The sequence below is a fragment of the Dendrobates tinctorius genome, unplaced genomic scaffold (genome assembly GCF_039654945.1).
Source record: "Dendrobates tinctorius isolate UK_male_01 unplaced genomic scaffold, ASM3965494v1 ptg000143l, whole genome shotgun sequence".
Lineage (NCBI taxonomy): Eukaryota > Metazoa > Chordata > Amphibia > Anura > Dendrobatidae > Dendrobates > Dendrobates tinctorius.
The window spans coordinates 13957929-13982719 of NW_027361810.1; the positions used below are offsets into that span (position 1 = coordinate 13957929).

A 24791-nucleotide genomic window follows, 5' to 3' on the forward strand; every position below is an offset into this window, starting at 1 on the left:
AAAATCCTACTCCACAGAATCAGGTTTTGGCAACAAAAACGCAAAATATGATACCTGCGTTTTTGGTGCGTTTTTACAGGGGTTTTTTTTCACCACCCAATCAAGTCACTGGGTGAAAAATGCTGAAAGATGTGACATGCTCTATGTCCAAAAAAAAAATCATACAAAGCACAAAATAAATACCGATGAAAAGAAAATAATGTGTGCGCATGAAATTTCTGGACTCTCATAGGCTTTGCTGATACTGAAAAACGCACCTGAAAATTAGCATTAATAAATGCAGCAAAAACGCCCAGTGTGAACCTAGCCTTAGTGTGTTCCATAAAATGAGACCAGACCAGCTACTGCTGCAATGCGAACTAGCACGTAAGCCAACGATGGGTTTGTGCCCTGTCCATTTTCCACATGGCCAAAAGATACATTAGTCTGAATGTTCCCATATAGGTAGGGCCTGTCCAAAGTGGTGATATCTCTCGATTTTTAATATGAAAGCTGCCAAATCGTGCAATTAATTCACACGTGATTCTGACGTGTTTTGGTTGTTTTTCTTTGTTCTAAATATTTACAAAATGGTAGAACAAAACTTTTTTTTCACTTTTTAGTCTTTACACATCTCAAACTCTTTTCTTTAAATTTGTATCAAGTTTTACAAAATGCGTCAGTGGAGAACAACGAGTTGTTTCACATTGAATTAATATAGAATATTTTTTGGAATCCGCTGGATTCCAGACTTCAAACAATTTGTGATTCAATTTGTGCATCGCCATCATTTTACACGCTGCAAAAGATTGCATCAGCCAGAGAATGACTGACTGTGAGGAGTAGAGATACAATTGAATTAGTCAGCCAGGTCGATGGTCTATTTAGATGCACAGATGATAAGCGCCAGCACGTATGGGAAATCAATATGGACGTGTATCCATTAAACCGTAGACCCGATTTGTGTACATGATGTGATAATGATCTGCCGTCCTAAAATAGGAATCGCATGTATAATGGTGAACCTACAGAATACTCCAAAATTAGTTATCGTAGAATTTCAATTTAGAAAATACCAACATATGTAGAGTAAAAATAATACTGCCATATACTGTACAGTTCACATAATGACAAAATAAATAGTAAATGTTATGCAACATCCAAATTCTACTCTCATATAATACTGTCACATGGTTCTCACATTAGTGTCATTTAGTTCCTAAATAATACTGCCATACAGCGCTAATGCTGGATGGTTGTAGTTTGATCCCGAGCTCCTCTAGGTGAAAAAATGTTGCCGTCTCCTAAAACTGCCCCTATAGAGATGATTTTATACAGTTACAGTAAACATTTTGTCTTTTCCCTGCTCTGCGTGCAAGTACTTCTCCTCAGTGTTCTACATGGATCAGGAAGCTCAGGATGAGCAGTGACACAAATCTCAGAAGGGCCGAATAGAAAAACATTTTAACGGCCATTACTTGCAGAAATGGAAAGTTTGTGTAACACCTATCTGGGGGCGAGAGGACACGGAGGAAAGAGGGATAACAGTTGCCATATACTTCTGCAAAGCTTGAGTGACCCTGCGACTGCAGTACTAAGGCAACCAGCTGTGCTGCAGACCCCGCCGATCACAGAGTGATGGCAAATCCAAGCAGTATGCCATCAATCTCTAAAATGAGAAGACTCCTTTAATACTGTCCAGATGCTGGATTATTAGAATTGTCAGATTATTGGAATTGTCATATTATATTTTATGTGCAGTCAGTCAATAATAAAACCGCGTCCTTAATTCTCCTTTCAGAAATACGGCTACGGAGGATGGGTCCAGATGCAACATTCATGCAAGGTTTGGATTTTTTCATTTTATCTTTATATAAATTATTTTGAGGCTATGTGCACACGTGTGGAATTCCATTCTGCGGGAAATATGCGAGAAAACCGCATTTTAATTCCCACCTATTTCCCGCAGAAAAACTAGCGATTTGCAAGCGTAATTAGCTTGCAGAATGCTAGCGTTTTCCAAGCGATCTGTAGCATCGCTTGGGAAACTGATTGACAGGTTGGTCACACTTGAGTGTGACCAACATTTTACTATTGAGGCTGCCTATGCGGCATCAGTAGTAAAAAGATATAATGTTTAAAATAATTGGTTTTTTTCTCCCCTTCCGGCGTCCCGCGCAGCCTTCCTGATCATCGCGATGCTCCCGGTTGGTCCCGTTCCCAGGGATGCCTTGCGACAATGACCTTTGATGACGCTACGGTATCGCGACGTCAACGGTCATTGTCGCAAGGCATCCCTGGGACCGGAAGCATCGCTGAGGCCTGGGGATGCTGCGAGGACCGCCGGAAGGTGAGAATAACATAATTTTTTATTTTAATAACAGGGATATGGTACCCAGAGCCTGGAGGAGAATCTCCTCTCCTCCAGACCATGGGTACCATCCACAAATGTTCTGCTTACTTTTTGTATGGTGGGCACATGCAAAGTAAGCAGAACAAAGCATTCCTATGTGTGCAGATTTTCCCATGATTCCCGCACAAAGAATGAACATGCTGCGTAATTTTCCGCGATGCAATTCTGCCGCGGAAAAATACGCAGCATTAGCACAGCATGTGCGGAATGCCACAGGATTGAATGGGATGCTTTTTTGCGTTTTCACGGCAAAATCGCACGTTTAAAAATGCTGCGAAAACGCAAAAAAAAAAAAAAGCTACGTGTGAACTCAGCCTTAGGTTTCAATAAAGTAATGTCCTTTTAAATGACAAAATCCCAGACCACAGATCGCTTTCGTTTGTGGCTCTGAAATGGATCGGCTAGCTCCAATAAATCGTGAAAAGCGTCATTTGGGCTCCTCTCTTTGGCCCCGCTCTGGGATATCTAGACATCACACATAGCGCAGATCTGTCAGTAGAAGATACTATGACATATATGAGAGGCAGATTCCAGCTTTGCATTTGGCTAATAGAAGAGCTGAAATAATTAATGGTTGTTATTCCGCTGTATCAATTTTTTATGCCGTGTTTTTGGCTGCAGAGAGCACAGACCTCACATAAGAGACTACATGCAGACATCCGAATTAAAGGGATTGTCCAATTATGACAACAGCTATTGTAAAGACACTTAATAGATCAATTGTGAACTGAAGATAAATCTGGCTGCAAGTCTTCAATATCTTTGCGGCACAACCACAGGAGAAACTTGGCATTGAATGTGTTAATCACCTGTTAGGACCCAAGCATCAGGCTGTACTGACCTCCCTCCGCTCTGAATAGCTCTCTATGCTCCTCTGTCTGTGGCTCGCATCTCTCTCTAAGGCCTTATAGGCTAATGGGTCGCCCTCCCAGGGCCGTGGGGTACTCGGTACCGGGCCGGTGTCGGCGGGATGTGTCACAGCAGCGGTGACCCGGTCCGTGGCCCTGGGCGCCCAATTATCAGGGGAAGTTCGAATGGTGCTGGAATGTAGTTAGATGAATAGTTCGTGACGCCACCTGTGGTGTTCGGCAAGTGAGGTTGACGCTGCATGCAGATCCTCTGGGACTGATGATGGGTTGCAGCCAAGATAGTGTAGCTCCCCACAGGTGGAGCTGCAGTCCCAGGGCAGTGTAGATGCTGGTACCCAGATGGGGCGGTACCCGGTATGTTGGCGCAGGAATGAATGGAGGACACCAGGGCTTGTAGTTCCAAAGTTTTACTCACAGTCTGTAGTACACACAGGTGCCTGCCTCCGTGCCGTGTCCTCCGGGTCAGGGACTCAGTCAAACTCCAGGCAAGATGGAATGCTCCCTTCCAACACTCCGCCAACATGTGCCTTTCTGAACGTCTCCTCTATAGCGCCTTTAAGTGTGAAGTACTCCCAGTACTGAGTTACACTGGAGTGCCTCCTGACAGATGTTCCCAAGAACTCTACTTGTACGGCAGACAGCTGTAGCCTGCTTCGGGGACTCCTGAGTCCTGGCTCACTATCCAAGTTGCTGTTGTGCCCCCAAGTCTTAGATGGGAGTAGTGCATTTACAGCCCACTACTCCACTGGTGTCTGCTGCAGAACCATTAGTGTCCATACAACCTCGGGGACCGGGCCCCGGCCTTGCGCTTAGAACTTCTAGGCAGGGTTCTTCCTCTAACCCACGTCCTCTGTGTTCCCTTTTACTCCTACGTTCCGCACTTGTCTTTCTTTCCTAGGGAAGCTCAGGCTTCAGTTCAATGTCTTTCTCCTTCTTTCCTTTCCCATGCCAGCTGGCTCAGATCACTGAGGCAGCTGCAGCACTCCTTCCTCCATCCCTCTTCCAGGGATCTCCTTTCCGCACTCCTCTCTGAGTGACTTCCTCCCTCAGACTGACCGGTAATTCTAAACCTTCCCGCTCTTTTATGTATTCTCAACTCCATCCACCTCCCAGCACGTTTAGTGTTCCAAGCAGGGAGCCACCAAAGGTGCTCTGCTACACTCCAAGCAGGGAGCCGCTATGTGGCTTTGCTGAACTACTCTGTTGTGTGGGGTGCGAGTGTTGGAACGTGATCAGGAGCCTCCAACTTACCTGGATGGTGGGGCACCACACCTCAGGAGGAGGTGCAGTACCTCTGTGGTGACTGAGCCTCAGGGGCGCCACATACTCCCCCCCGTTAAACACAGCATGTCCGCGGGCTGCAAGGCAAACAAAGTTGACAACACAGGGACATACACATTTTTGTAATGCTGAATAAACATTTCTTATACTAAACTTCCCAATGTGGGAGGCACTCATTCTTGAACTTTGCAAACAATTCTTAATTAACTATCTAAAATCTTAAGTCAAAAGTGCAATTTTCAATACAATACGTAATTCAAAGTGCTATTGTCTGTTACTATCACTTCAGTATTCTTCATCAACATATTTCTTTCCATCTTTAGTGCACATTTTCTACCTTCTTTTAACTCTGAGTGACAACCGTGGCGCCTGGTTCATCACCTACATTTTCAATTCTTTATTCAAATCTCTCATCTCTCGATCAAAACATTCCTAATTCTATATAAAAGCCATTTCCTAGTTACCAATACTCTTATAAGACACATCATTATCAAATACTTCACATTAAAACTTTCAACAATTCTTGTAAGCGCTGGACACCACTCCCAGCCGGGATCTCTTGCAGTGTCCTTTGATTGGAGTCATACTCCAGATGAGGTAGACCTTATCTTCGCAAAGTGTCTATGTAAAACCAAGAGAGGGCACCTAAAGAGGTGCAAACTATTTACAATAGCAGTTCTGGACCATTCAGCGTTCATGATCTCCATAGTTCAAGTATAAGGGCTGCCAACAAAACAGGGCAACACTGTAAAAACCCGAACTAAAACATAATAGAAAACAAAGCACAACTGTGCAAATAAACCCTCCTGGGTAACGAGATTTACTAATGGTTGTTGTTCCCTCCTGGGGTTTCTGGACTGGAACCGCTACCAGATGTGAGAAATGCATTGGCAGTCCTCAGGTATTCTTCCTCTAGTGGGGCAAAACATGCGGCTTTCTGTACCTTTGGCTGTGGGACTGGTGCTGGTACAAACACAGTCTTTTCAATAGCTGTTGCTGCAGGGGTAGCAGCGGGCTGCTGCCTGAAGGTCTTTGAGATCCTCCGGAACTCACCTAATGTTCATAGCATACCAGCCTCTCAGACCTTCATGTCTGGTGAGGGTCACGTGATCTCCCGGGCTCAGGTTCCTGGCAGGGTGCCCTTTTCTCAAATGAGGTTCCACGTCTCGCCGGTTGAAAAACAGGTCGGAGATTCGGCTACGGTCATGGATAAAGCCGAACCCCCTGTCACATCCGCCATGTCTGTTTTGCCTCATGAACCCCTGGAGCGGTGTGCACACGCACCTTGTGTCTGCTATCCTGCTTGTTCCCTAGAGAAGTGTGCACACTCACCTCATGTCTGCTGAGCAGCAAGATGCCTGCGTTTCTGCTTTGCCTTCTGTGATCTTCTCGTCATGTCTAGAATCCCTGATCATGTGACGTTTCCTAGGATCCTGCACTGTCTGGTTCTGCAATCATCTCGTCATGTCTGAAACTCTGATCATGTGACCTTTCCTAGGATCCTGCACTGTCTGGTTCTGCAATGATCTCGTCATGTCTAGAATCCCTGATTATGTGTCCTTCCTAGGATCCTGCACTGTCTGATTCGGTGATCATCTCGTCATGTCTGAAACCCTGATCATGTGACTGCGCTCTGTGATCCTGGAGCATCTGAACTAGGAAGTTCTCCCCTGGTCCTGACCCGGAAGAGGAGGTGCTGTGCCCTATATCAGACCACCCCTTCCTTTGCTCAGAGCCTGATTATTGTGTTGCTTCCCTGCACGGTTCTTGGTCTGTGGGGTTGCTCCCTCTATTCTGTGCCCTTGCACTTTGCTCTGTAGTGCTTCTCTGCACACGCTCCGTGCTCGTATTCCGTCTCTTGTCTTGTGCCATGTCTTGTTTTGTCTCTCGAGCCATGTTTGTCTTTGCCTTGCTTTGCCTTGTAGTCCTTCTGCTGTTCTCTGTCTTAGTCTGTTTTGCTATGTCTCGCCTTAGCTATTCTTTGACTTGTAGTCCTTCCTCTGTTCTCTGCCTTACCTGTTTCGCCATGTCTGGTCTTTGCTATTCTGAGCCTTGTAGTACTTCTCATGTTCTCATTTCTGCCTGGTTTTCCAAACTCTGTCCTATGGTGCTCTCTTGAACATTTCCAAGTCTAGTCCCAAGGTCTTCCCTTGGCCTGGCTCTGGGCTTCTGCCTTCGCTCCGCTGCTAGACTCTGTCCTCGCTCTGACCTGGCTCTGTTTCTGCCTATGTTCCGCTCCGAGTTCCGTACCTTGTTCCTTGCCCTTGCCTTGAACCCCGGCGTGGGTTCCCCTTGGCCGTCTCCTGTGCCATGGTAAGTGCCTCGTGTTTGTGTACAGCCCTGTGCACTGGCCAGTGTGGCGTGCCTCCTGCGTGGCTCCTAGCATGCAGCACGCGTCCTGCCCTGAACCCTGGCATGGCTCCAAGCACGCACCCTGCCTTGAACCCTGACCCTGGCGTGTCTCTTTGCACGCGCAGGACTCTGTCTTGTGCCTTGGCGTGTCTCTATACACGCACTGTCTAGTACCTTGTGCTTTGGCGTGTCTCTACACACGCACAGTCTCGTTTTGTGAACCCTGGCGTGTCCCCTACACACACACCTCGCTTTGAACCCTGGCGTGTCCCCTATGCACCTTGTCTTGCACCTAGCCTTGGACCTTGGCATGATCCCTAACACGTACCATGCCTGGATATCTGTCATGCCTCCTTGCCTGAACCCTGGTTGCCTGCCGGATGCCCGGAACCTGCCGATCGCTGCCAGAGATCATAAGCTGGATGACTGCGGCCTGATGTCCGGAGCTGATGTCCGCAGCCTGAAGCCTTGATCATGTCAATCATCACCAGCGGTCCGGAGTCTGATGCCATTGTGCCTTTACCTGTACCTAGGCGTGCCACCTGGCACGTACTATGCTATGGACCTTGGCGTGCCCACGCGCGCACCTTGCACGTTTTGCTTGTTTTCACGTTTGCACTGAATGTGATCCTGAAGATCTTAATGAAGATACCTTGCACTTACCTCTTGTCTTGTCTTGCTTCCTGCTTGTCTCTGGTTGTCAGACACTCCCATAGTGTCCCCTTGAGCCGGCCGTCTGGTCCCAGCAGTCGTGGTGGCTCACCCCCTTGGTCTTGCCCCTGACACTCCCTGTATAGGGGGTGGATTCTCACAAGGTCAGCTCGCCCTCGGTGGGTGGGTGCCACGACCCAGAGGGTCCACTCAAAAAATGGGCTCAGCAGGAGCCGAGTCCGTCACACCCCCTCATGATTCACATTCAGGACGTGGCCCCAACCTGCCGCATCTCTGGGACCGTAGTGACCGGCTCTGACCTGTTCCTTCCAGTGCAAATCTGGACCTAGTACCGCTAGCCGGCGCTGCTCCCTCTCCCGGTGTTCAGCGGCCAGTTGCCGGATGGTAGCTTGATAACTAGCCCAGTTCTCTTCATCCTCTCGTTCCTCCCAGGACCGATCCAGGCTGGTTTTGTACCGTGGTGCCACCGTCAGGTGTTCCCCCCTGGGGACAGGTATCCCGGTCACAGACCAGATCTAGCACGACCTGGCCAGCCGCTGCGACCGCGGTACACCCCAGGGCCTTCCCAGGTGTAGGGGCATCAGACGTATCTGGAGTCTCCTGGCGGTGCAGGTTCTGCTCCGGTTCCGGTGGAAGCGGGTCGGTGGCAGCGAATGGTGGCTCCGGGTCCGCGGGGGCCTCTGGTGGGACCTGCGCAGCCGCGTCAGGTCCGGGCGCAAGCTCCTCTTCCTCCGCTCCGGCTCCCGAGGCCTCATACAATTCCTCCTGTGGTGGCAGCGAGGGGGCTCCGGATGCTGCGATGGCGGCGGCAGGCTCCATGGAATCTGCCTGGGGAAGCTCTGATGCAACAGCGGCGGTTACCGCAGGTGTAGGCCCTTCCTGGGTGCGCTGCCAGTTCAGTCTCCACAAGGCCTCCTGCCTCAGTCGCAAACATTGGGTCAGCCGGGCAATCTCCTCCTCCAGCTGCCATGGATCCAGCCTAGAAGCAGGGTCTGAGCCTTCAGCCATGGCACTTGGGAGATTCACCTCCCCGCGCTCCGCAGGCCTCCTTCCCTCTTCTTCCATCATGGCGTTCTTCTTGTCTCGGCCCCTTTCCCGCCACTGGCTTCTGCCCCTCCTTCTTGGGGAGGCATCTTCTTCCAGCGCCTCTATACCAAGCCAGTATACGAACCCCTCGGGGGGTGGGCCATGTTGCTGTCACATAGTAATTCAGGCAGGGGAGGCCCAAGACGGTTCGCGGTCTTTTCCTAGGACCTCCCATATCGTCACGCCCTTCTTCTCCAGGCTGTCGGACATTTTTAGTATTCATTTCACAGTATCAAATTGGGTCTTCTGCACGTTCTCAAAAGCTTTAAGTCCAACAAATCTTAGGCACACAGAACCTGATGGCATCGGGTCTCGTCATCCTGTTCGTGACGCCAAGTTTGGGTCGCTCTCCCAGGGCCGTGGGGTACTCGGTACCGGGCCGGTGTCGGCGGGATGTGTCAGCAGCGGTGACCTGGTCCATGGCCCTGGGCGCCCAATTATCAGGGGAAGTTCGAATGGTGGTGGAATGTAGTTAGATGAATAGTTCGTGATGCCACCTGTGGTGTTCGGCAAGTGAGGTGTTAGGCCGACGCTGCATGCAGATCCTCTGGGACTGATGGTGGGTTGCAGCCAAGATGGTGTAGTTCCCCACAGGTGGCGCTGTAGTGCCAGGGCAGTGTAGATGCTGGTACCCAGATGTGGCGGTACCCGGTATGTTGGCGCAGGAATGAATGGAGGACACCAGGGCTTGTTCCAAAGCTTTACTCACAGTCTGTAGTACACACAGATGCCTGCCTCCATGCTGTGTCCTCCGGGTCAGGGACTCAGTCAACCTCCAGACAAGATGGAATGCTCCCAACACTCCGCCAACGTGCCTTTCTGAACGTCTCCACTATAGCGCCTTTAAGTGTGAAGTACTCCCAGTACTGAGTTACACTGGAGTGCCTCCTGACAGATGTTCCCAAGAACTCTACTTGTACGGCAGACAGCTGTAGCCTGCTTCGGGGACTCCTTACTCCTGAGTCCTGGCTCACTATCCAAGTTGCTGTTGTGCCCCCAAGTCTTAGATGGGAGTAGTGCATTTACAGCCCACTACTCCACCTGTGTCTGCTGCAGAACCATTAGTGTCCATACAACCTCGGGGACAAGGCCCCGGAAATGCGCTTAGAACTTCTAGGCAGGGTTCTTCCTCTAACCCACGTCCTCTGTGTTCCCTTTTACTCCTACGTTCCGCACTTGTCTTTCTTTCCTAGGGAAGCTCAGGCTTCAGTTCAATGTCTTTCTCCTTCTTTCCTTTCCCGTGCCAGCTGGCTCAGATCACTGAGGCAGCTGCAGCACTCCTTCCTCCATCCCTCTTCCAGGGATCTCCTTTCCTCACTCCTCTCTGAGTGGCTTCCTCCCTCAGACTGACCTGTAATTTTAAACCTCCCTGCTCTTTTATGTATTCTCAACTCCACCCGCCTCCCAGCACGTTTCGTGTTCCAAGCAGGGAGCCACCAAAAGGTGCTCTGCTACACTCCAAGCAGGGAGCCGCAATGTGGCTTTGCTGAACTACTCTGCTGTGTGGGGTGCGAGTGTTGGCGCGTGGTCAGGAGCCTCCAACTTACCTGGATGGTGAGGCACCACACCTCAGGAGGAGGTGCAGTACCTCTGTGGCGACTGAGCCTCAGGGGCGCCACACTAACACAGGTGACTGTATGCCACCTGAGTACTCAGGTAGTTTGAGTTCACTATGATACCGGACTGCTTCATTGTCTAGAGCTATGCCACAATGTTGCTTTTGAAATTTCCAGCATTGCTACATTCCTGTATTCTGCTACATTGCTAAAAGTGTGCCTCCTGATATTCTCAGCTCTGCTACATCATTGAGTTCTGTTACGTTGTCACACTGTGCCTCCTGATATTCTCTGCTCTCCTACGACACTGCGCTCTGTTATTCTGCCACAGTGACTCCTGATATTCTTGGCATCGCTACATCACTAGGCTCTGTTACATTGCCACAGTGTGACTCCTGATATTTTTAGCTCTGCTACAATCCTACTCTTCTACATTACCACAGTGTGTCTTGTTATGAATGAGTCACCGTAGGAGGCAAAAACAGAAATGCTAGCTAAGTCCAGAAAACCAGAGAAGTTGGCAGCTATCGGATTGCAGACCCCTGAACCTATCAACAACTAGCAGTAGCCGTGGGGGGTCCCTACGATGCCCTAGACCCCTCGATCACAGCCGGAGAACTGCCTAGCCTAAAGACAGAAAGGGAAATCTAAACTGCCCCAGAGCAGACCCCAAAGCAATAGGCAGCCCCCAACATATAATGACGGTGAAGCAAGAAGAAAAAACTCTAACACAGATAGAAAGATAGACTGAGCAAATGATGGGGCCCAAGCTAACTAGATAGGACAGGATAGGAAAGCTGCTGTCTGCAATCCGCGAAAAACCCTATCAAAATAAGAGCCAACCGACTGACAGGGAAAAAGGCCCTGAAGACGCCAGGCTTCAAAAAGACTGTCAGTACTCAGGTATTTTCTGAAGACAGAGCAAACCGACAAAAAAGGAATTCAGCTCACCCCAGCAGGGAATGGCAGAATCCAGAAAAGCAAGGCAAACTAAAACCAAAACACAAATACAAAAAGGCAAAGCAGAAAACTTAGCTTTTGAGGAGCAGGAATCAGACTGGTCTCCTAGAATTCCACAGAGAAATCACCAGCGAGGCAGAAGGGCGTCGGCTGCCTTATATCCAGTCAGATTCCCGTCGCCCAGTCATCCTCTCCCAGCTCAGGTGCTTGGTAATCAGCCTCACTACCTTCCTTCACCAGAAGAGGGAGTTCATCAGACCTCAATGGTGAAGGGGAAAATGAACTCATAACAGTGTCTCCTGGGATACCCATCTCTGCTACGTCACTGGACTCTGTTGCATTGCCACAGTGTGCCCCCTGACATTCCAAGTTCTGCTACGACACCGGGCTCTGCTACATTGACACTGATATTCTCCGTTCTGCTACGTCACCGGGCTCTGCTACATTGACATTCTCCGTTCTGCTATGTCACTGGGCTCTGTTACATTGCCACAGCGTGTCTCCTGAAATTCTCAGGTTTCCTAGCTACCTGAACTTTGCTACATTGCCACAGTGTGCCTCCTGATATTCTCAGCTCTGCTACATCACCACACTGTGCCTTATGACATATCCAGGTCTATAATGTTGCAGGGATTAGTTTGCTACGGTGTGTATCCTGAAATTCAAAAATTTGCTACATCACTGGGCATTGATATAATGCCTCATGGCATACAAAGCTCTGCTACATTCTCACATTGTGCCTTCTGACATACCCAGGTCTGTTGTGTTGCATTGTTCCACTAGATTGCTACTGTGTGTATCCTGACATTCCAAACTCTGCTACATCACTGGGCACTGATATAATGCCAAAGTGTCCCTCCTAGCATACAAAGCTCCACTACATTGCCACTGTGTGCCTTCTGACATACCCAGCTCTTCTACATCACTGGGCTCTACTATATTGCTACAAACTGTCCACTACCATACACAACTCTGCTACATTGCTGTACTCTGCTACTTCCTGAAAATGAGACTCTTGACAGACCTAAGTGTACTAGACCTCTTCAATTATTCTCTGGACCTCCTGTGCTCTGCTACATCGTTGATCCATCTCAGCTGTGCAGTTTACTCTGCCTTGCTTTGTCTCACTATGCTGTGTCTCCGGCTTCATCAGCATGGTGATCTACGCTAGTGCCAAGGGCCCACCAGACACATTGTCTTTGGGGGGCCCACTTTTCACCTGCATGCAAATATTACTCTTCCCTTGTTCCTAAGTTCACCTATGCTTCTATAGAATAGTAATTTGGGTATTTTGAGTAATGAAATGCTGCTTTTTTCTGTACAGAGTAAATCAAGTGAATTGTGCCTAGTACTATGCATATCTGATCACGGGTCCACCGGGGAATTCCCCTGCTCCCCAATGGGCCAGTCCGAGGCTGACCGACGCAATCAAGCTGCCATCCGTGTAATGCATCAATGTGTCATCACACGTCACAATTTGTCATATACTCATGATTTTAATGATCTCACAAAAAACAGAGCAATCAAAGAGAGGATATTACAATATCTCCACATTTCTGGAGGACTTTACAAGGATGAAATATAGATCCCATACTACAAGAGAAGGGGACACGTAGATCAGATTCAGCCACCGAGATTTAAAGATGAGCGTTGCCATGGTAACCATGTCTTTTTTCTCATATATAAAAATCCTCATGAGGACATTTCTGTCAGTTACCAGTCAATACATCCATGTAATACAACTGCAGAGGCAATAATGAGCCAACATAACCCCTCATAGAGCCCTGAGTAAGAAGGTCAACAGCATTATTACTTAGAAAATAATTACAACATTCCAAAGAAACAGCAGAAATGAACAATAATCAGATAAAGAAAGTCACTTATCAGTATTTGTTCATAGATGTAGTATTATAGTAGTTATATTTTTGTACATACTGTAGGGGGCAGTATTATAGTAGATATATTCTTGTACATAGGGGCAGTATTATAGTAGTTATATTCTTGTACATAGGGATCAGTATTATAGTAGTTATATTCTTGTACATAGGAGGCAGTATTATAGTAGTTATATTCTTGTACATAGGGATCAGTATTATAGTAGTTATATTCTTGTACATAGGGAGCAGTATTATAGTAGTTATTCTTGTACATAGGAGCAGTATTATAGTAGTTATATTCTTGTACGTAGGGAGCAGTATTATAGCAGTTATATTCTTGTACATAGGGAGCAGTATTATAGTAGTTATATTCTTGTATATAGGAGCAGTATTATAGTAGTTATATTCTTGTACATAGGAGCAGTATTAAAGTAGTGATATTCTTGTATATAGGAGCAGTATTATAGTAGTTATATTCTTGTACATAGGGATCAGTATTATAGTAGTTATATTCTTGTACATAGGAGCAGTATTATAGTAGTTATATTCTTGTACATAGGAGCAGTATTATAGTAGTTATATTCTTGTACATAGGAGGCAGTATTATAGTAGTTATATTCTTGTACGTAGGGAGCAGTATTATAGTAGTTATATTCTTGTACGTAGGGAGCAGTATTATAGTAGTTATATTCTTGTACTTAGGGAGCAGTATTATAGTAGTTATATTCTTGTACATAGGGAGCAGTATTATAGTAGTTATATTCTTGTACATAGGAGGCAGTATTATAGTAGTTATATTCTTGTACATAGGGAGCAGTATTATAGTAGTTATATTCTTGTACATAGGAGCAGTATTAAAGTAGTGATATTCTTGTATATAGGAGCAGTATTATAGTAGTTATATTCTTGTACATAGGAGCAGTATTAAAGTAGTGATATTCTTGTATATAGGAGCAGTATTATAGTAGTTATATTCTTGTACATAGGGATCAGTATTATAGTAGTTATATTCTTGTACATAGGAGGCAGTATTATAGTAGTTATATTCTTGTACATAGGAGGCAGTATTATAGTAGTTATATTCTTGTACATAGGAGGCAGTATTATAGTAGTTATATTCTTGTACGTAGGGAGCAGTATTATAGTAGTTATATTCTTGTACGTAGGGAGCAGTATTATAGTAGTTATATTCTTGTACTTAGGGAGCAGTATTATAGTAGTTATATTCTTGTACATAGGGAGCAGTATTATAGTAGTTATATTCTTGTACATAGGAGCAGTATTATAGTAGTTATATTCTTGTACATAGGAGCAGTATTAAAGTAGTGATATTCTTGTATATAGGAGCAGTATTATAGTAGTTATATTCTTGTACATAGGAGCAGTATTAAAGTAGTGATATTCTTGTATATAGGAGCAGTATTATAGTAGTTATATTCTTGTACATAGGGATCAGTATTATAGTAGTTATATTCTTGTACATAGGAGCAGTATTATAGTAGTTATATTCTTGTACATAGGAGGCAGTATTATAGTAGTTATATTCTTGTACATAGGAGGCAGTATTATAGTAGTTATATTCTTGTACGTAGGGAGCAGTATTATAGTAGTTATATTCTTGTACGTAGGGAGCAGTATTATAGTAGTTATATTCTTGTACTTAGGGAGCAGTATTATAGTAGTTATATTCTTGTACATAGGGAGCAGTATTATAGTAGTTATATTCTTGTACATAGGAGCAGTATTATAGTAGTTATATTCTTGTACATAGGAGCAGTATTAAAGTAGTGATATTCTTGTATATAGGAGCAGTATTATAGTAGTTATATTCTTGTACGTAGGGAGCAGTATTATAGTAGTTATATTCTTGTACTTAGGGAGCAGTATTATAGTAGTTATATTCTTGTACATAGGAGGCAGTATTATAGTAGTTATATTCTTGTACATAGGAGCAGTATTATAGTAGTTATATTCTTGTACATAGGAGCAGTATTAAAGTAGTGATATTCTTGTATATAGGAGCAGTATTATAGTAGTTATATTCTTGCACATAGGGATCAGTATTATAGTAGTTATATTCTTGTACATAGGAGCAGTATTAAAGTAGTGATATTCTTGTATATAGGAGCAGTATTATAGTAGTTATATTCTTGTACATAGGAGCAGTATTAAAGTAGTGATATTCTTGTATATAGGAGCAGTATTATAGTAGTTATATTCTTGTACATAGGGATCAGTATTATAGTAGTTATATTCTTGTACATAGGGAGCAGTATTATAGTAATTATATTCTTGTACATAGGAGCAGTATTATAGTAGTTATATTCTTGTACATAGGGGCAGTATTATAGTAGTTATATTCTTGTACATAGGGAGCAGTATTATAGTAGTTATATTCTTGTACATAGGAGCAGTATTATAGTAGTTATATTCTTGTACATAGGAGCAGTATTAAAGTAGTGATATTCTTGTATATAGGAGCAGTATTATAGTAGATATATTCTTGTACATAGGAGCAGTATTATAGTAGTTATATTCTTGTACATAGGGGGCAGTATTATAGTAGTTATATTCTTGTACATAGGAGCAGTATTATAGTAGTTATATTCTTGTACATAGGAGCAGTATTATAGTAGTTATATTCTTGTACATAGGAGGCAGTATTATAGTAGTTATATTCTTGTACGTAGGGAGCAGTATTATAGTAGTTATATTCTTGTACGTAGGGAGCAGTATTATAGTAGTTATATTCTTGTACTTAGGGAGCAGTATTATAGTAGTTATATTCTTGTACATAGGAGGCAGTATTATAGTAGTTATATTCTTGTACATAGGAGCAGTATTATAGTAGTTATATTCTTGTACATAGGAGCAGTATTAAAGTAGTGATATTCTTGTATATAGGAGCAGTATTATAGTAGTTATATTCTTGTATATAGGAGCAGTATTATAGTAGTTATATTCTTGCACATAGGGGGCAGTATTATAGTAGTTGTATTCTTGTACATAGGAGCAGTATTATAGTAGTCGTATTCTTGTACATAAGAGCAGTATTATAGTAGTTGTATTCTTGTACACAGGAGGCTTTATTATAGTAGTTATATCCTGTATATAGGGGGCAGTATTATACTAGTCAGGGCTGCCACTAGGAATTTTGAGGCCCCATACTGGCAAAATTTATGGGGCCCCCCTTGAGACTCCGCCCAGACTCCACCCCCAGTTCCGCCTCCACCCTAGCTCCTCCTCCACCACAAACCTTCCAAAATCCCTCCGCCCTTTCTTGGAAAAATGTCACTTCTGCACCATGCCCTCACCAATCACACATTAACACCATATCACATACATAGCCATCAGCTTTTGTTTTGACCAAAAGATTTGTTAAGCCTGCCACCACGACAAGGTAGACTCTATTGGCAGGGCCCTACTCTACTCTAACCTATTAAACATTTGGTAACTTTTTTTGTATATTTTAATTATCTTTCTTAAAGGGAATGTGTCACATATATTTTTTAAACCAATTGAAATATATATATATATATATATATATATATATATATATATATATATATATATACACACATATATACACACACACACACACACACACACACACACACACACACACACACAGTGGGGGAAAAAAAGTATTTAGTCAGTCAGCAATAGTGCAAGTTCCACCACTTAAAAAGATGAGAGGCGTCTGTAATTTACATCATAGGTAGACCTCAACCATGGGAGACAAACTGAGAAAAAAAAATCCAGAAAATCACATTGTCTGTTTTTTTTTCATTTTATTTGCATATTATGGTGGAAAATAAGTATTTGGTCAGAAACAAGCAATCAAGATTTCTGGCTCTCACAGACCTGTAACTTCTTCTTTAAGAGTCTCCTCTTTCCTCCACTCATTACCTGTAGTAATGGCACCTGTTTAAACTTGTTATCAGTATAAAAAGACACCTGTGCACACCCTCAAACAGTCTGACTCCAAACTCCACTATGGTGAAGACCAAAGAGCTGTCAAAGGACACCAGAAACAAAATTGTAACCCTGCACCAGGCTGGGAAGACTGAATCTGCAATAGCCAACCAGCTTGGAGTGAAGAAATCAACTGTGGGAGCAATAATTAGAAAATGGAAGACATACAAGACCACTGATAATCTCCCTCGATCTGGTGCTCCATGCAAAATCCCACCCCGTGGGGTCAGAATGATCACAAGAACGGTGAGCAAAAATCCCAGAACCACGCGGGGGGACCTAGTGAATGAACTGCAGAGAGCTGGGACCAATGTAACAAGGCCTTCCATAAGTAACACACTACGCCACCATGGACTCAGATCCTGCAGTGCCAGACGTGTCCCACTGCTTAAGCCTGTACATGTCCGGGCCCGTCTGAAGTTTGCTAGAGAGCATTTGGATGATCCAGAGGAGTTTTGGGAGAATGTCCTATGGTCTGATGAAACCAAACTGGAACTGTTTGGTAGAAACACAACTTGTCGTGTTTGGAGGAAAAAGAATACTGAGTTGCATCCATCAAACACCATACCTACTGTAAAGCATGGTGGTGGAAACATCATGCTTTGGGGCTGTTTCTCTGCAAAGGGGCCAGGACGACTGATCCGGGTACATGAAAGAATGAATGGGGCCATGTATCGTGAGATTTTGAGTGCAAACCTCCTTCCATCAGCAAGGGCATTGAAGATGAAACGTGGCTGGGTCTTTCAACATGACAATGATCCAAAGCACACCGCCAGGGCAACGAAGGAGTGGCTTCGTAAGAAGCATTTCAAGGTCCTGGAGTGGCCTAGCCAGTCTCCAGATCTCAACCCTATAGAAAACCTTTGGAGGGAGTTGAAAGTCCGTGTTGCCAAGCGAAAAGCCAAAAACATCACTGCTCTAGAGGAGATCTGCATGGAGGAATGGGCCAACATACCAACAACAGTGTGTGGCAACCTTGTGAAGACTTACAGAAAACGTTTGACCTCTGTCATTGCCAACAAAGGATATATCACAAAGTATTGAGATGAAATTTTGTTTCTGACCAAATACTTATTTTCCACCATAATATGCAAATAAAATGAAAAAAAAACAGACAATGTGATTTTCTGGATTTTTTTTTCTCAGTTTGTCTCCCATAGTTGAGGTCTACCTATGATGTAAATTACAGACGCCTCTCATCTTTTTAAGTGGTGGAACTTGCACTATTGCTGACTGACTAAATACTTTTTTTCCCCACTGTGTGTATATATATATATATACACACACATATACATATATATATATATATATATATATATATATATATATATATATATATATATATATATATATATACACACATATACATATACACACACACATACCCAGTCAAGAAGAATCTAATGATCGTCTCAGCCTGTCCACCAAATAAATGGAAAGTGTATATTACTGCACATATAATCACTGATTATACACTACAAAAAAATCATCTTTATTGGTACTAAAAACCGATAAATTCTAGAACATAAATACACCTCAAAACGTAACTCTAAGTGATTATGTAAAAAACAAAAACAAATAAGAGTATAGAGTAAAGGGCTGATCACCTCATTTATTTAGTTTACTAACTTTTACACAGTAATAATTCCAAAACTTTTTAGGGTATGCTCCCACGGTCAGTAAACTGTACGGTAAAGTAGACCCCTTAAGGAACTTATTTAGATGTGTGGTGAGCACTTTGAACCCCCAAATGCTTGACAGAAGTTTATAATTTAGAGCCATAAAAATAAAAAATCTTTTTTTTTTTTCACAAAAACGATCCTTTCACCCCCAATTTTTTATATTCCCAAGTGTAACATGAGAAATTGGACCCTAACAGTTGTGCAATTTGTCCTGAGTAGGCTGATATCCCATATGTGGGGGTAAACCACTGTTTTGGCGCATGGCAGAGCTCGGAAGGGAGGGAGCACTGTTTGACTTTTTCAATGCAGAATTGGCTGGAATTGAGATCAGATGAAATGTTGCGTTTAGAGAGCACCTGATGTGCCCAAACAGTGGAAACCCCCCCAATTCTAAATACAACCCTAACCCCATCACAGTCAGCAGCATGCTGGTACTTTGCAGCACAGTCTGTGCTGACTAAAAAGATAGGACTATGGGCTGATCTGCAGGTGGAGACTGTGGAGACAGTCAACAAAGTGCCTACTAATCATGGATGCTGGAGATTTGTCCCACTGGGCCCTGGCTCACCCCATCATCAGCCCCTGGCCCTGGCTCACCCCATCATCAGCCCCTGGCCCTGGCTCACCCCATCAGCTGGGCCCCCTGGCTCACCCCATCTTCAGCCCCTGACTCACCCCATCATCAGCCCCCTGGCAACCCCATCATCAACCCCTGGCCGGCCCCCTGGCTCCCCCATCATCAGCCGGGCCCCCTGGCTCACCCCATCATCAGCCCATGGTCCCCTGGCTCCCCCATCATCAGCCCCTGGCCCACGCTCACCCCATCATCAGCCCCTGGCCCCCTGGCTCACAATTCACCCCATCATCAGCCGACAGCCGGGTGGGCCCCCTGGCTCCCCCATCATCAGCGTGGCCACCACGGAGAGACAGACAAGACAAAGACAGACAGTCTACTTACCTTACACTGCTCGTTCACTGCCGCTTCATGACTGCCTGCCGTCTGCGTCCCGCCGCCGTCTTTTGTCACCGGCCCACCACTCCCAGTGCCACGTGGCGCGCGCACACCGCTCTGCTCTGGAATGAGGAAGTGGAGCAGAGCAGCGTGTGACGTCACGTGAGCGGGCGGCGCTGGACCATGGTGCACCGGGGGGGACCCGCAGGCGCTGGAAAAGTGGAAGCTTGAGGCTGAACAAAATGTAGGGGGGGGCCCAGGCGCAGACCGGGCTGCCAGCGTGATCGGGCGTCGGCTGGGCCCCCCTAATCTCCGGGTCCTATACACCTGTAAGGGCTGTCATTCCCTGATGGCAGCCCTGATACTAGTTACTGTATATTCTTGTACATAGAGGGCATGTTTGTCATACTGAAGTATGATAGGAGATATATTCACATGCATTTATTATACCGCATCTATTTTTTCACTCTTTTATTCATGAATACTTATAGCGATGACTTTCTGATGTTAGAATCAATGCTTTCTGCTTTTTAGATCTTTTTCTCAGATCATACACAATGTATACAATTCACCTCTCCCAGAAACTGATATCCAAGAAGATAAAATCCACATACACACTTTTCTTTCTAATCCCAGTAATTGACACACGAGCTTTATAAATCAATGGCATTTGATTTCTTCCCTCTCATAGATGTGTACCGTGGTCTCTTCATTCGTGTGAATCGCAGTAAAACTAGGTCAGAAGATCCGCTAAAAATAGGCTTTTGATTTTGCTTTGATTGTGCTCCTCTTAAACACCAGGACTCGAGTTGCTTTGTTTTCAGAAATTCAGACTCTTGGCGTAAAGAAAATGTCCTTTTTAGCAAATTAATAGAACCTTCAACAACTTTTTTTTTTTGTTTTCAATTTAAATAAAACACCCTTTTAAAAATCTATATAAGTTCTGAGAAGCTCAGTAAAAAATGTCATCACTTCTTTTAAACTGATATTAGGATTTATGTAGTTTCTATTCCATTAAAACCCAAAGACTCATCTCTCCCCTCCACAAACAGTCATGTGACTTAAGCCCCCTTCACACATAGCGAGATCGCTAGCGATATCGCTAAAGCGTCACCGATTTTGTGACGTAACAGTGATATTTGGTAGCGATCTCGCTACATGTGACACTTACCTGCGACCCGCTGGATTTCGCTGATCGAGCGAGATCGTCCTGGTCCATTTCTCGTCATCGGCTTCCTGCTGGCGCCAACGAGCGACGCGTGGACGCGGGCGGGAGGACGTCGTCATTGCCGCGTCTGACAGGTAAGTAACGACCGCTGCTACGTCGCTGGTGAGATCTGCCTGTTTGGCAGCTCACTAGCGACCACTTAGTGATGTACCAGCGATCCTGACCGGGTCGTATCGTTGTCGGGCTCGCTGGTGCATCGCTAAATGTAACGGGACCTTAAAGCTCAGAAGATTGAATGCTGCTTTCCTATTGAACAAAGGAAAACACATCAAATTAATACAAACTAAATAAAATTATTTAATTACAGCAAAGTAGCTGCAAATATATTCAACTTTTAATGGAGATGCAATCTGTGGAATGTCAGGAACATTGGGAGTATTCCTTTAAGTTTGAGATCTCGAAGCTGAGAAGTGTCATCAATCAGTATTATACAAACTCCAGCTATGGATATTTACTCAGTGAAAAAAAGATTATTAGATTATACCCACAGCTTTGTCAGCTTCTTATAAATCACGTTATAGGACCCAATGTAGGAGTGAAGGAGAAAGAATGAGGAGTCGTATTTTATAGGTGCAGAATGGCCATTTTTTTTTCAGAATTGCTAATAAGCCCACTGAGAAGTGGCCTGAAACTTCTGCACTTTAGGTAAATCTTTACCATTATAACAAGGAGAAATTACATTGTACATTTCTTATATTACTATTCTTCTGGTGCAGTCACTGTGTACATACATTACATTACTGATCCTGAGTTAACTCCTGTATTATACTCCAGAGCTGCACTCACTATTCTGCTGGTGCAGTCACTGTCTACATACATTACTGATCCTGAGTTATATCCTGTATTATACTCCAGAGCTGCACTCACTATTCTGCTGGTGCAGTCACTGTCTACATACATTACTGATCCTGAGTTACATCCTGTATAATACTCCAGAGCTGCACTCACTATTCTGCTGGTGCAGTCACTGTGTACATACATTACTGATCCTGAGTTACCTCCTGTATTATACTCCAGAGCTGCACTCACTATTCTGCTGGTGCAGTCACTGTGTACATACATTACTGATCCTGAGTTACATCCTGTATTATACTCCAGAGCTGCACTCACTATTCTGCTGGTGCAGTCACTGTGTACATACATTACATTACTGATCCTGAGTTACATCCTGTATTATACCCCAGAGCTGCACTCGCTATTCTGCTGGTGCAATCACTGCGTACATACATTACTGATCCTGAGTTACATCCTGTAGATCTTTTATTATAAAAATTTAAAACATAATAATAATAATAATAATAATAATAATAATAATAATAATAATAATAATAATAATAATAACAATAACAAACATAACAAGAATATAGGCCAGAAAATAATCCGCATACTGAACACTGGTCCAGCCGCTCATTCTCTCCTGTCACATATTATGCATATATACAGAATAAGGGTGTGTGCACACGTTGCGGATTCTGCTACGGATCCGCAGCGGATTTGGCCCTGCGGATCCACAGCAGTTTTTGCTGCGTTGTACAGTACCTTTATTTTCAATGGAAAACAAAAACCGCAGTGCACATGCTGCAGATTTTTCCGCGCGGATTTGCTGCGGTTTCAGATCTGCAGCAAGTCACTTCTTTGTGCGGAATCCACAGTGTTTCACACCTTCTCCATTGTACAGGTGTCAAACTGCAGGGGAAAACCGCAGGCAAGTCCGCAGATAAACCGCAGGTCTTTTGACCTGCGGACTTACCTGCGGATTTTGCGAAATCCGCGCAGAAAATTCCGCAGCAGAATCCGCAACGTGTGCACACCCTAATAACTAATAATAACTTACAGCTTCCGGTCACCAAACAAACTAATAAACAATAAAATAAACAAAGGCCGACATAAATATATACATAAACATTTTTTTTTTTTTTAAATATATATATGAAATAACCAAACTATACAAATATATACAAGACTATATCCAATCAATTTTTATTGTAGGAAGTTACATTAGAAAAGGGAAAAAATTCAGGTATCAATGGCATTAATACACAAAGAGAACAACGCTGTAACACGTGGTAGTAAATCCTTTGATTATGATTCACATTTCCCATCACACCACCAACAATCATGTCTGATACAAGTTACAACTTTTTTTTTTTTTTTGGTTAATCAACACCTAATACGTATAAAGGCAACCTACCATTTACTCTTTAATCCTCAAAACGAGGGTTTCAAACAACCAGAACCAGAGAGTAAGAAAGGAAGATAAGAAAGGGGAAGGGAGGAAGAGGTGGGGGGGGGGAGAACCATGGATGGTTGCAAAGAGGCAACCAGGGAGGGGGGGGAGCTAGGGAATTAGATGGCGTTCAGGGTAGCCCGAGCAGTAACAACAACATAGATATAAACACCTTGAATATTGACATGTGGTACGGATGAACTCCCTGCGTAACACTCTCTTTGACCCTATTTGACCCATTTTATTAATCTCAGACAGTTTGCCCTGGAAACAGATGCCTGACAGGGGATGCATATACAGAGTTTAGCCACGTGTCCCAAGTCTGAAGTATTTTGTTTTTGGCGCGGATGGAGTGAGCCAGACAGAACTCGTATTGGCAATGGAGATTAATTCGGTTATATAGTTCAGCTAATGTAGGTGTCTTTGGGGATTTCCAATAGCTACTTATGCAATATCTGGCAGCAACTAGAATGTGAACCAATAATCCCCTGGATTCCCAAGAGAACTCCTCTATACCCACGTTTAGCACTGCCAGACCCGGATTCGGATTAATAGTATTGCCTGTCAGCTCACCCATCAGGCCAAACACCTCCAGCCAGAACGAGAAAACCTTGGGACAAGCCCACCAGCAGTGACCAAGAGTACCCCTTTGGAGGCAGCCCTTCCAACAATGTGGCGAATAATTTGGGAGGAACTGTGCTAAGTTGGCTGGGGACCGATACCATCGCAGGTGTACTTTTTTATATACAAGACTAAACTAAACACCCCATACTCGCCCACCATTCCCAACCCCCGCACTGACCTGAGAGCTGGTCCTGTTTCTCATGCCTCAGTCCAAGTCCAACTTCCATAGGCCAGATCAGGCAGTGCCAGTGTTTCCCCAAACACCCCAGTGTCCCATAGTCCCACAAGATAAACCCACCTCCCCCCTTTTCCCACCACCCAACCTAACACCTACACCCAAATCTATATCCCTAAATACAATATATACAGAAACAAAACACTACAATACCACAATACCCACAAATCACAAAGCCCAAGTTCGGCGCCTGCAGCCCTACATCACTGTTTACCAATCACAAAACAAGAATCTACAGTGTCAGCGGCAGCCCACCACCAGGAAAGGAGATGACCAGACTAGGGCACACTAAAAGCAAAGCCCCTCCAGAGGAGAGCGGCCCTACATGTGCCCAGTCTCTCATACGCCAGAGAGCGCACCTTCACCAGGTCACCAAGTATGGTCCTAAACACATCGTCCACTGGGAGGATTTTCCGTTGCGTCGATACTAAGCACCGTGCGTTCCACGTGTGATACCTAACCACTGGGCTAACTAGAAATAAGGTGCAACGGTCCCGACCACCAAGGTCTCCGAATGCTCCATAGGCCCATTCCGCATAGGAGAGACCGGCCAGCCAAGACCAGCCAATGGAGGCGCCCACCCTGTTGTACACCTCTGTGTTGAAGGGACAATAAAGCAGGAAATGGTCCATGCTTTCCAGCACGGTACCACAATGCTCCTGAGGACAGTTCCTGTCCTCAGAGCTCCTACACTTCAGATTGTCTCTCACACACAGTTTCCCATGGAAGCAGCACCAAGCAAAGTCCTAAAACTTCGAGGGGATCCTCATAGAATTCAAAAGATGCAAACCCACCCCAAGATCCAGACTTGGGCAATCCCTGA

General features: G+C 44.7%; 1 protein-coding gene across 2 annotated transcripts in view; it reads left to right on the forward strand.

Annotated features, from left to right (window-relative positions):
- The window catches only part of ACMSD (aminocarboxymuconate semialdehyde decarboxylase), a 68297-nt gene that overhangs the window by 7652 nt on the left and 35854 nt on the right, over positions 1 to 24791 (forward strand). For both annotated transcript variants that reach the window (XM_073545534.1, XM_073545532.1), the window contains exon 2: positions 1781 to 1825. In XM_073545534.1, the coding sequence (XP_073401635.1) occupies positions 1781 to 1825 (45 nt within the window). The remainder of the gene's footprint in view (positions 1 to 1780; positions 1826 to 24791) is intronic.